General features: G+C 38.5%; 1 protein-coding gene across 1 annotated transcript in view; it reads right to left on the reverse strand.

Moving 5' to 3' along the window:
- Window positions 1-12,975, reverse strand: part of MDN1 (MDN1, midasin homolog (yeast)) — a 100,381-nt gene that overhangs the window by 50,443 nt on the left and 36,963 nt on the right. The window contains exons 35-49 of the mRNA XM_009887536.1: window positions 12,350-12,583; window positions 11,422-11,619; window positions 9,837-10,045; window positions 9,183-9,305; window positions 7,963-8,160; window positions 7,764-7,871; window positions 7,224-7,412; window positions 6,057-6,146; window positions 5,684-5,944; window positions 5,266-5,536; window positions 4,390-4,549; window positions 3,980-4,096; window positions 2,587-2,795; window positions 1,880-2,025; window positions 837-1,039 (exon numbers count right to left, since the gene is read on the reverse strand). Coding sequence (XP_009885838.1) covers window positions 837-1,039; window positions 1,880-2,025; window positions 2,587-2,795; window positions 3,980-4,096; window positions 4,390-4,549; window positions 5,266-5,536; window positions 5,684-5,944; window positions 6,057-6,146; window positions 7,224-7,412; window positions 7,764-7,871; window positions 7,963-8,160; window positions 9,183-9,305; window positions 9,837-10,045; window positions 11,422-11,619; window positions 12,350-12,583 — 2,716 coding nt within the window. The remainder of the gene's footprint in view (window positions 1-836; window positions 1,040-1,879; window positions 2,026-2,586; window positions 2,796-3,979; window positions 4,097-4,389; window positions 4,550-5,265; window positions 5,537-5,683; window positions 5,945-6,056; window positions 6,147-7,223; window positions 7,413-7,763; window positions 7,872-7,962; window positions 8,161-9,182; window positions 9,306-9,836; window positions 10,046-11,421; window positions 11,620-12,349; window positions 12,584-12,975) is intronic.

A 12,975-nucleotide genomic window follows, 5' to 3' on the forward strand; every position in this document is an offset into this window, starting at 1 on the left:
ACTGAGAAATTTAATTGATTTGTGCACCAGAACAATATGCAAAGGTAAATTTAAAAAGACAAAGATAGGAGAGAAGTGACACTGACAGAAAAAATAGCATGGTGCTAAGGTTTTACAATTTCAACATTATATGTTAGTACTAACTTCTACAGCTTGTTCTTTCGCTGGAAGCAAACCATAGTACCTGTCCACAGCAGGTCACTAAGCAAAGCAGGCAGGAAGATTTTGTACCAATGTTGTGAAAGTAACAGGTATATTGCTCAAGAAATCATTAAATGAGTTCCTGCATATGGCCCCTGCGCATCAGACTTCCTTCACATCAGACTTCCTTCAAACAGCTCTGTTTGAAGGAGGAAATTTTTCACCTGAAGCTACTGGACCTAAAATAACTAATGAATAATTGTTTACATGAAAGCAGAAAGTGGAGAGGATCATTACTATATTTAAAACTAATTAAATACTCATTTTTTTAAAGCTCAGAAGGGAACCAACATAAGAGATTTTTAGGGCTTTTATTACCTTGTAAACCCAGTGTTTGAATTCACATTTTCTGCTAAATGCCTACTCCTAACTAAACTCAAAATGGGTCAAATGAACTTATTGAAGATTGAATACAGTAAAGCATTTTGGACTGAAGAATAAACCAGTAAATAATTAAACCTGTATTTGTAGTTATTGCATAGAAAGCTAACAGGAGCCTCAGTTACAGAGTATGACTACCACAGTCTCTGCCCACACAATTTGCTCAAGACAGTTTTGCAGGGAACAATGACATGCCACCAGTATTTCACACATAGCTTTTCTTATTTATTAGACAAAAAGTGTTTCTTGCCTACCTGCAGTTTTTAAGGTTTAATCTATTCAGACAATACATTAGGACCTGTGCATCACTCCGGACTGTCGAAAGAAGTGAGTCTTCAGCTGCAAACAGACCTGTAGGTAGGGAGTCTGGCCACAATCCCATTGCTAGCAAGGAGTCACCCCAAGTTTCAGGGGAAGCCAGAGAGGAAGCATGCTTCGTAACCAGTTCTAACACAAGCTACAACAAACAACCAAAAAGCAGCTTAGAATCATATTCAAACATGTATCCAAGTAAAATAGCTCAGGGAACTCTTTAATTATATGTATTTATTATGAAATCACTAAAAATCAAATGTTCTACAAACCCTATATAACCTACATGATAAAAGCACCAAAACATCCCAACCACAAGTGAAATAACATGCTGTACAGTTTAAGATAGGAAGTGAATATTGCTGTCTCCATATGATTGTGCAGTGTTTCAGGCTATAGATCAATCATTATTAATATCCCAAAGTCTCAGCTGAAGCTGGGACATCCTCTGCCTCCCTTATGCTGCACAGGAGTGACAAGGTGTCTGACAAACCATTTTTATCCCCTGGGGAATATCTCAATAAGCACATCCCAGATTGACAGTCTTTATGCAGCTCTCACTCATCTGACCTCTGTCTCCAGTAGCATGCCACCAGCCTGAGAAAATATGTCATGAAAGGACAGGTAACAGCTGAAATTCACTGTACTTCACTATTCAATACAAAAAAACCCACCAAACTTCTGGAGCTTCAACTGATTTGTTAGTTACATGCAGAACTGTACTGATTACACTGGAGCCAAAAAAGGCTCAGAATCTAAAAGATACAGAAAGTGTCCCAGTGTGACTTAACCCCTCCTCTTCATCATCCGACAGATGCCTGAGACAAGGTTTAAAATTGTTTGGTTCATCTCTCCAAGAGCACCATCTTCCTCAACACCTTGCTCAGGCACTAAGAAAACAGAGGATCTCAAACACTAAGCCTCATGAAATGATATTTTTCACATATCTAGATGTAGTAAGAGCTTTTAAACACCCGAGTTTTACCTTTTGGTTAATCTGCAGTTGTTGAGAGCGCCCGTAAACTTCCCAACAGGCTCTGTAAAAAGACTTTGCTAATCCAATGCCTCTTTCTATCTGCTGCACAATTAAGACACCAGCCTGAAGCAAAGGTGACAAAGATGACACAGAACCTGAAAGACAGCGATATGAATGTTTAGTAATTGTAAGCCCTTTAAACCTCTGAAGACAAACACCACGTTAGACCCTGAGGAAGATCCAAAATAAATGAATCCTACTGGGTCCTGAAAATTGAATGGGTTCTTCCTAAGGTTAATAACAAAATATGACAAGACTATAAATAACAGGTGACCAGCTCAAAATAAGATGTTAAACAGCGGAGATGAACGAAACATAGTGTCATCTTGCTCCAAAGGACCATTTGAATAGGCCTTGTGCAAACTCTGTATTTTGCTGATTTTCACTTAGAATATACTGCCTTTCCTACAGGAATAGACAACTGACATTTGCCAGTGTCTGATGTTTCCTTACAAACCGCTCCAGTTACTATCTTTTTGGTTGGGGCCTACTTCCTGAGAAGGCAAAAAAACAATGCAAAACAACTGGATTATACTTTTATGCCTTTACTTATATCGTAACATAACACAATCAAATAACCAAGCTTTAATATTAAAGAGTTAATCCAAATATCTGTAGTGAGCCTGAGATATTAACAAGTACTGAACAGACTTTACCTGCTATTGCTGCCTTAGTTTCTGAATGCACAGACAGAAGTGCATCACAGATGCTATCTCCTACTAAACCCAAACTATGCAGGAGTAACTTCAAATCCAGATTACTCAATACATTTCCATCGTTCTCCCCAGGAATGTAAATTTCAATCCCACGATTCCGCATGGCTCTGGATATTTCCCCATGAACAGGATCCATGGAAAGGAAAAGCCTGTGGGATATTAGAACAGAATAGTTCAGTTGGAAAGCACCTACAATGATCATCTAGTCCAACCGCCTTAGGTTCTTAAGATGTAACTTAGAGCTTTAAACTAGCACTCCGGAACCACCAAGTCTGCTCCTCAATAAAGTAAATTCACCTTCATAAAAATGGGGACACTGATATCTAGAAAGCCAGAGACATTTACTGAATTTAAAGTATAATTATTCATACAGATTTCTATTTTGAAATTAGCCACAGATATATTGCATGATTTTTAATTCAGTTATGTATGAGCTATATCTACTTTATCATTTGCCTACTTACAAAAAAAAGTTAAACTACACCTCTGAGCAATAAAGATGACTTTTAAAAGTCGTAGCAATGGCTTCAGATAAATTTCTGCTATTTAAAAACCAAAGTATCCAACACCCAAGAAGTCTGTACTATCAACGGACACCTCTTAAAAGCAAGGAGGAAAAAACTGGTGAGATACAATTCAGCAAAAACAGGTTTCTGAAAAGTCAAAGATCTTGCTTCCAATTCAGACAAGCCAAAAGCATATCAGTGCCAATATTCTTTTCATTAATTTATAAAAAGTAGGAATTATAAAGAATACTCCGTATGTTCTCCTCCTATCTCTCCCAGAGACTACTTCAGGTCTGAGAGAATACAGACTGTCTGGGGTTTTGCTGGTTTTGTTTGTTTGTTTGTTTTTGGGTTTTTGGTTGGTTGGTTGGTTGAAATTCTGTCACTGCAGGAAACTCAAATTTATGGATGCGGTGGAAAAAGCTGGGAAGAAAATTATGTCCATATACCAGCTCTCGTTAACAACATATCCGAATACTTCACCATCTTCAACACATGTATCCTCAACTCCATTACAGTAAGACAGGGAAGTGCTGAAATCCTAAATTAGAAGGCAGAGGTATATTGCTATGAATTTTCCAGTGTAATAGTCTGTGCTGCAACAGGGATATAAAGCCAAGCCTCTTAAGCTCTCGATCATATGCTCATCACAGTGCAATTCTCTTCCTCGACAGACAGAGTGTCGCTACAGTACACGGCAACCTGAACAGCATTTCAAATACTAGAAGACTGGCTCACAACTGATATTTTTTTTCCCCAAACCTGCTCTTTAGTATTAAAAAAAAAAAAAAAAAAAAAAAGGAAAAAAGAGCAGAAAAGCAAAGCACCTGAAGTTTGGATGAGGAGATATTGTAGGAATTGTGCCATCTATCACACCTCTCTCACTCATGGTAAGAACGCCTCCTGGTTCAAGTAAAGCATTCAAGCGGTCCAGCACAGAAGGGCTATATTCAAGAGAAATTTATATGGTTATAAAAAGTAACAATTTGATACCTTTCTGATATCAGCCAGTCTTAAGCAAAAAGCCAAACAGCTAATTACATTAAAAGGTAACAGGAAAATTATCAACTACTAAGCTGTCTAAGACGGAAGACACTCTTCCAGAAAATTTAAGTTCCTGCTCCCACATACTGTTATCAAATGCAAAACGTTCAGTTGTGAACCACACAGTAAGAGGCAAAGTAAATTAGGGAAGTCAAGGGATTTACTCAGTGAAACAAGGCAACTGAAAACTTACTTGCAGAAGTTAACATTGTCCATCAACAGCCAGTCTCCAGACTGCAGGGCCTGAACCAACATCCCATCCACCCACTCGAAAGTGCCATGGCTGTTACGGTCCGCAGCCTGAGCCTGCTGCAGCTTGAAACACCGGAACTCTTCTACCAGGTGAGCAAACTCTGAAAGGAAGAACATCTTACATCAAGACTCACATTACTGAGATAGCTTCCTGTTCCATTCAAGAAAAAATAGTAGTTATGTTGTTAATAAACATATATGCTTCCTATTTTTTTAGGGGAACATAACAGCAGAGGCTCCAACTCTTCAAATAGCCTCCCACGGGCAACATCCATGAGGACACATGGGGTTTGTGACCACAAGCAAATATAAACTAGATAGACTGACACTTTTCTCCCTAAACAGACACTTTTCTCCATCCCTTCTCTCCCATTAGATGAAGTCTGATGGATATTAATGCCATATTTTAGACAATGATTAAAACAAACAAACAACCCATGCATTATTCTGCTGACATTTGTAAAGCTCAGCTGAGTAATCCTTCAGAGAACAAATACAAGAATAGACTATCCAAATTCCCTTTCTTAGGAACACAAGATAAGAGCTGTACTGCATCATATGTTGAGTAGTTCAGTACAGGACAGATCACTTACCAGGTGTAACTACACAAAAAACAAACCTGAAGAACCCTCACCAATGTAATTTTTTTCAGTAGCTAGGCTGTTATGCAAGTAGTGTGAAGCAAGCAACAGTACTGACTACAAAGAACCTATAAAACACCCCCAAGTTTTCTCAAGCTTCACGGCAGATTTATAGATTTCTCTTATTTTCTTCAGAGAAATATACAGTCTTACTTCAAATCATTGACCATACATACCTGCCTTTGAGTAAGAATTTATTTTGTTGTTCAGTCGTTGGGTAAGTACAAGTATTCCCTCCAGTTTGCTCACTAATTCAGCTGTAACACTTCTACCTCCTTCACCCAGAGATTTGGGTTTGTAATTCAGAATGAAATTGCTCCAAGCACGCAGCACAAGTTCAGCATCATCTGCACAAATTTCTGTCAGGAGAAGACTGTCCCTTACTAGTGTGCTCACAGCATTCTCCACTTTTTCCAACAGGCGCTGCCATGGCCTATTGATATCAACCTGCAAACATACCATTATGGAGTTAGTTGATCCAGAACACTGTGGCACCTAAGACTCCATTTGGTGCTTAAACGCTAAGATCACAGCGGACTGGCCACTGTTAGGTAGGAAGGAGAAATATTGCCATATTACCAAAACAGTATTTACCTGTTCAAATCCACCCAGGAGTTCAGTTGTATCCATCGCACTGTTCATTGCCATGATTTTTAGTTGATGGCCAGTGAGATGGGCGAGCAGCTCAACAAGACTGGTTTTGCCAACAGCTGCCGGACCCACCAGAATTACCATCCAGCTCATGTGCACACATTTCATTATAGGCTCAAGGGACTGCAGCGAATGATGCAGAAGCGAGAGACTTCTGCCAGGACGAGGAATATAGTTACCACGAGAAAGAACTGAATAACCTATCTGGAAGAAATGAGAGACACATGGGTAAGTAATCAGAGAGGCAAATGGGAGTTCATCTGTGCAAGTTGCTTCCTTCTCTCTCCACTCACAAAACCTCTTGACAACAGCCTACCTGAACGTTATATGGAGTGATGTGAAACTCTCTGGTTCCAGTATACACATCAGCCTCCTGGCCAAAAATGTCTCTAAATACAAATATAACCTAAAACAGTTGAAAGAGCAAAAAAGAGACTTATCAGCCTTAAGTCATCTATTGTTCTAAAGATTTACTTCTAAAGTAGCATTCCCTCTCAGCTTCACAGCCACGTGACAGTAGCTAACACAGTTTAATCACAAGCGTCATTTCATTCAAAGTGCAGCAAGTGATTAAAGTGAGTGTGAGCTGCCCAGAGCAACCCCTTTATTAATCACACTATCCTGTGACTTGAAATACTGTGAGTAATCTTTCCCTTTAACAAAATACCAAGAAAGGAGTCATGCCATAAATAAGCTTTTTGATAACACACAAAAATATAATACCACCACAGGAAGGGGAAAGTAAACCCATGAGAAAAATATCCAGTCACACTCAGTAAGTAACTGATTGACTTGTAGTTTAATACCATTTAAATGCTGTGAAATTAAACAAAAGCAAAGGATTTCTACGCAAGAGAGGGATAAGAAGGTGGCAAAGGTAGAGTAACAACTGCAGTGAGTGTGTTTTATTAGAGGAATCTTGAGCAGCAAGTTTAACAGAATGAGGGAAGCAATTTGACAGGCAGATGAAAGAAGCGACAGAAAAAGAAAAGTCAGTAAAATCTAAGCCAGAACAATTTAGAAATGCTGTCAGGGAAGGGCAGAATTATGGGACATTATTTTTTACTTACTGTACTGACACAAATGCTTTCTAACCATAATGTTAATAATCTCTACATATCTCAGTGCTATTTGTCTTCTCTTTCCTCACAAACATGCATGCAACTCATGCCACTTCTATAAGAATGTTATTATTTAATACAGAATCACACAAGAATATGTTATGTTTTGCTCTAAGTCCTTTGTTACTCTACCTGCCTTCATTTACACCAGCTTTATGCTTTTATACTAGCAGGTAATTGATATTTTAAAGGACAAGGGGAGCAGGTACGTATATTAAACCACAAAACCACAAACAAAGCTATTTTTCTTTTTTAAGAGGTAATGCCTATGAATGAATTGCAAAGCATCTTCAAATTTACACTTGGATTTCTAGAAATACTTCCCAACATTCTGAAGAGCAAGGAAGGAGAACACAGCTCACCTTTTCCTTGTCTTCCCTGGTTCTCATTCTTTCTCCATATACTAAAAATACGTGCTGGCCTGGATCATAGCATCCTGGTGACTGGTCAACAAGCATAAGCTGGCACCAGCGGAAAAGATCACGTAAGTTAAACTCCCAGGGACCTCCTTTCTGTCCCCACTTTTTTTCAGTCATTACTTCTTTGTCAATCTGGAAAAAGTAGAAATAAAACCCGTAAAATAATAACAAAAAAAAAGTAGTCTTTTATTCCACCCATGTGCTGGTCTTCCAATATTTTTTAAAAACTCAGCTGAACTTCTGCCTTTGGCACTGCTGACAAGACAGAGAACAATAGAAAGAGAAAGCTGTATTCACTTTTCTGAAGATGTCAGGAACTAAAGTATGATTTAGTTTGTCCCTCCTTTAGTAATTCTCTAATGCTCAGCTCAGTTTTGCTTTTTCCTCTCACACTCTATAAATGAGTATTCTGTAAGATGCTCCCACAAAATCTTACTGCGTTCTGCCTACTTCTACACAAAAGAAATTAAAATACATATTTACCTTATTATTGAAAGCAACCATTTTAGCAATAATGCTTTTATCAATAGCAGGAAACAGTGTATTTCCAATAAACTCCATATCTTCTGCTGACAGTGGATCAACATACACCTGTAGAATCAAGAGCATACTGAGTGTTGATATGGTCAGAAAATTACAAGACAGGATAATGACATAGTTTAAACCAAACAAATAAGCTTGCCTGCGTAAATCTATTAAGAAAGGACTTGGGCAGACCCTTTCTTCCACCTCCTTGTCTGTATGGATTCTGGCATCCAAAAATCTTAGTCTTCTTGTGCTGCACATGAAAATTCATTCCCAGTTCTGGAACATAAATCTCCGCTCTGTGGTCAAAGCATGCGTTGAGCCCCTCTAATACAGACTGAGAAGCCAGATTCAACTGATGAAAAAAATAAGGATACAATATTAATGCTCCACAAAACACTTCAGCATAATCTCTAGTTTATCAGGCTGCGATACACAGAAGACAAAATTCAATTTCCTTGCAGTTCCAGCACTGTTATATAGTACTACCTCCAGCTGGACTGTTGTTACACTGGAGCAACAAAACTATAACTGACAGTTTTTCTCATGTGCACTTGTGATTTGTACTCTGTTTTCACCATGATAACAGAACAATTCTCCATCGTAAAACCTGCACGTTCAGGAATTTTCTTCTGAACTTATGTTCACACATTTGTGGCATCCAGAATGTTTTGTTTGCTGGTTTGGTTTTTAAATGAAGGCAGTCTGGGTTTTTTAAGTATCATGGTTGTTTAGAATGATATTCTTTACACTAGGAAAAAGGCATACAAACAGCTAAAGAATTGAAGATTTTGCACTCTGCAATAATTAGAACACGTGTCAGCAAATGAGCTCTGTGCATGCATATGCTTGAAAGCACTTGCTATTTGGTGTATGAACAAACCTGTGGTGGCAGAATAGTTTACACTGGCAAAACAGAACTCTTCATCTCAATTAAATCAGTACCTAACACAGTGTATTAGTCCCAGCAAAAGGCCTTCTATTTCAGTGAAACGATATCCATATAAGAGCACGTGTACCAAAACTTCTGTTGACACTCTTCCCAACATCTCTCAAATGTAAATCAAATCTATTTTCAGTTTTCTGCTGTAATTCAGGGTGGGATTCAATCCTTGTTCTCTTGTCTAAAAGCGGTCTAGTCAAAGTTGATCTTTTACAGGCCCTTGAGGGAGGGCCAAATGGCAGAGGGACTTAGTAGAGGGAGATAAATTTTCTCTTAAGTGGAACAATCACTTTCAATGGGGCACTAGATGCACGTAACTAAAATAAAGCAAACTTTAGACATCAACCCTCAAAGATATTTATCCTACGTGCCAAATCATCACCTTTGCTCTTCCAGAACATCCCATTTTATTTGGGCCCTAAACTTGAATTTACCTCATCTAATACAATCCAGTGTCCAGCCTTTAATGCTGCTAGTAGCGGTCCATCACGCCAGGCAAATTCTCCTCCCTTCCCACCTTCAACAGGCAAGTCTGTCCCAAACAAGTCTGTCACATCCTTTGGGAGTAGAGAATGGGGAAGAAAAAAAAAAAATATTACAAAACTCCACAAAAGTTTATAAACAACTTTTGTTAAACTTTACCTCACATTTTCTCCCTCCCCTTTAAATAGAGCTAAAACGTAAGTATTAAATTTCAGAAATTACAAATTGCTAAAAGCTTTTCCAGGACTCCAGTGACCAGCTACTATATTTAAGAACAAAAAAATTAATAAATTGGAACAGAAAAGCTAAAAAGCCTTAAAGCTGTTTTCAAGTAGCTTTGCAGAAGCCAAGAAAAACACAGTAGACAAAGATATGCATGTCTTCACTTGAAAAGAACATAAAAATCTGAGCATTGGCATTCGCTCACAGAAGCTCACTGCTCTTTCTGGTTCCCCCTTCCCATTTAGTTTTATCTTGAGACCAAGAAGCAAAAAAATGACATTTCAGACTCAGTGCCAAAGTTAAAAAGAGCTACGCTTTTTAAGTTAAACAAAACCTCCTCCCTGCAGTAAACATTAAGTTACAAAGATAATACTTTATTCTACCGTTTGCTCAGATAGGTTGATTCGAACAAGGCAGTTTCCCGAGGCCTTTGCCAGGGCAGCAACTAGACTGGTCTTGCCCACACCTGGTGACCCCTCCAACAAAATAGGTTTGTTAAGCTGCAGAGCTCTTAACAGTCTTTGTGCATTCACTGCTGTGGTCCCGGCATTTAGAGCATAATCTGTAATGCTGTTTCTCTGGAGTACAGGGCCTAAAAGAAAGGAAAGGTAAAACAGAAAAGAATTAAACCAGAATGTTTATGCTGGAGCTGCTGACAGCGTGCTTCTGAATGAGATCATTCTGTCTGTTAATTGCTGATCTCATTACAGCAAGCAACGGATATCAAGCCCATATCCCATTCTCAGAGATCAGGCACATACACTTTTTGTTTGACCCACAGCTGTGTCGCAGCCCATCTCTGCATATTTATGTGGAATTTTGCAAAAAGCATATGAATACACAATGTATTTTGCCATGAAACTTCGACAGGTGGACCTAAAACTCAAAAGCAGCTTTTGAAAATTTGGCACTGAAGGATACAATTCAGTCATGTTATAGAACAACATACTAATCTGTTCCATACACTGCTAGTTCTGTGAAGGAAGAGTGCTTTAATTAATGTGCGCTGCTAAGCACATATTTTCTTTACTGTTATTATGACATATACTGAGGAGGGAGTACAGAGCTTGTCTGCCAAATTCCAGGCAGTATAGCTCACTGGGACATCACTCCCCAAATTCTGTAATACAGCATTGTTAAGGTATACAAGATATTAATCACCAATTTATCTCACACATCTTGGTACCTGTTTAATATGAAAGAGAGCCTTCCTTTTGTGATCTAATTAGCAGAGGGAAACTAAGCGATTTACAAAAAAGCATTACCTTGTGCAGTTTTATGCATGACTAACACAACCCATGAATATCAAAACGTTGAAAGATGAATGATTAATATAGCACTAGGAACACATAGTTCCGCGTACTAAAAACTAACCAGCTGAACTAGAAAGCTCACAGTCATCGCTTTTTAGTCCCGTCACTGTATTTTAAGGGTACAAAGCAGTATTTGTATAGTTCTATTTGCATTAATTTGCCACATGAGGGACTAAATAATTTTGCAAAAATTGCAGCAAACCTTTGAGAGGCTACAGCAAGGAAGGGCATTAGTCTCCATTCTGTTTAGTATTGTACCCAGGACCCCTGGTTCCCACGCTTTTCACAAGGCCCAGGATGAGCTGTAGCTTTAGTTAGTGGAAATTAGCAGACATTCTGACCGTGTAAAGTGACAGAAAATTACAACTCAAAATTAAAGCAGCTTTCTAGACACCAAAAAAGTCTACTAAAATTAGGTCATTAACCAGTAATTTTAAAAAGTCAAAGAAAGCAATTAACAGATGTGTCATCTTAATAAATGCAATTGAGTTGTAATCAACATGCTTCAAGGCAAAAAAAGGCATTTTTCTAAGGCTTGAGAACTATAAATTGTTCTGTAATGGTTCAGGCATCCTACTTAGATTTAGTGAATAACAGAACTACTGGGAATAAAACCATGCAATAAGCGTCCACCCACTCCCACAAAGTCTCTTGCCTCTCGGAATAAAAAAGGGGTGGATTCCCATAAAGTTGTCCATCCACACAAACTCTTTTTCCTTTGTTCTGTCATAAATCTTTAGTTCATTCTTCTGATAATCAGTCAGCTCAAGGAGCTGACTCATTTTCTCACATAAGAATGTCAGGCATTTTTCACGAGCTAATAAAGCCGTATCAGCTGAGCAGGATGTTGTACCTGTAATTAGAAAAGTTAAGCGTGCTTTACAAACATAACTAGGCACGATCACCTTATGACTAAGAAGCTCAGTTCCTTCACAGATGCCATTTTTGTGCGGCATTCTGTTTCAGGATTGTATTTCATGTTAGTGCTTTTGCTTGCCAGTGCTTCCAGTATTATTTACCATGGACAAATTCTTCTGTAAGAAACAGAATTAAGGACACCTTATCTCCAAATCCCTTTCTTCTACCATCGCTATCATCCTGATACCTTGCCATAGTCCCCCCAGGCCTTCTCTCCCCTTCTCTTCTTGTGGCTTTTCACTTCTTCCCCACTCCCATATCTCCTACTTATCAGCTGAGCCAGTGGCTGAACATGCAAAGATGCATTCTGAGCTATGCACATGATACAGGCTAGCATGCAAAGATGCCGACAATTAATTAATTAAGTATCACACCAGTTCAGAAGACTCGATAAAAACCACAGGCTTTCATAATTAGTGTGCTAGCCCTTGTAATATTATTATTACTACCTCTAATTTAATTAAGCTTCTGGTATTATTCAAATTCATGTTGCTGAAAGCACAAAAGAGGCATATGAAGTACAGGATATCGTTAAATGGAAGTGAAAACTTCTCACAAGATAGTTCTATGTTGCCCAAAGCATTTTGTTTGCATTCTACTCAAACATATTAATACAAACATATACCTTCTTATTTTCTGCTACCAAACGAGCACTGAAGACTTACCCGATCCTATTCCATCAATGTATACCAAACATGCAGCGTGGATAAAAGACATCATTGGAGAAAGGTAAAGAAGGCTATATTCCGTGCCAGAATTCAACTCTTCATCCTCTACCATGACATTCATAAAATTAACCCATGACAAGATGTCTCGCACGCTGAGAATACACTGGCGACCAAACTCTTGATTAGTCAGCCATTCAACAAAGTCCATCATGAGCTCTGCTATATCTGCCCCTGAAAAGAAGAGTCAAAAATGTAGTTATCAAGTAATTTTATTGGTCCCATCTACTACACTGTTGTATAATAAGCATCACTAAAGTAGGTACAGCTGTAACACAGGAGCAACATGGATGGGTACTCTATATCCTAACAGGCAGCATAACTGAAGATTAAGTCCATGCCTGTATTGTCATTACAGATCCTTTTAAATTCGAGTAATAAGACAGAAACATGTGATTAACAGTAACAGTGAAGCTGCTGAAAGAAGTCGAAGTACCAGTTCTTTCAACACCTTACGTTGAAACTAAGATTGGGCACTGAAGGGCTAGAGATAATTCAACCACCTGGATGGTGGAGTAAATACAGCCTTGATCCTACTTCTGGCGAGCCATATAACATACGCAATG

This window comes from Charadrius vociferus, unplaced genomic scaffold (assembly GCF_000708025.1).
Source record: "Charadrius vociferus isolate BGI_N301 unplaced genomic scaffold, ASM70802v2 scaffold185, whole genome shotgun sequence".
NCBI classification, from domain to species: Eukaryota; Metazoa; Chordata; class Aves; order Charadriiformes; family Charadriidae; genus Charadrius; species Charadrius vociferus.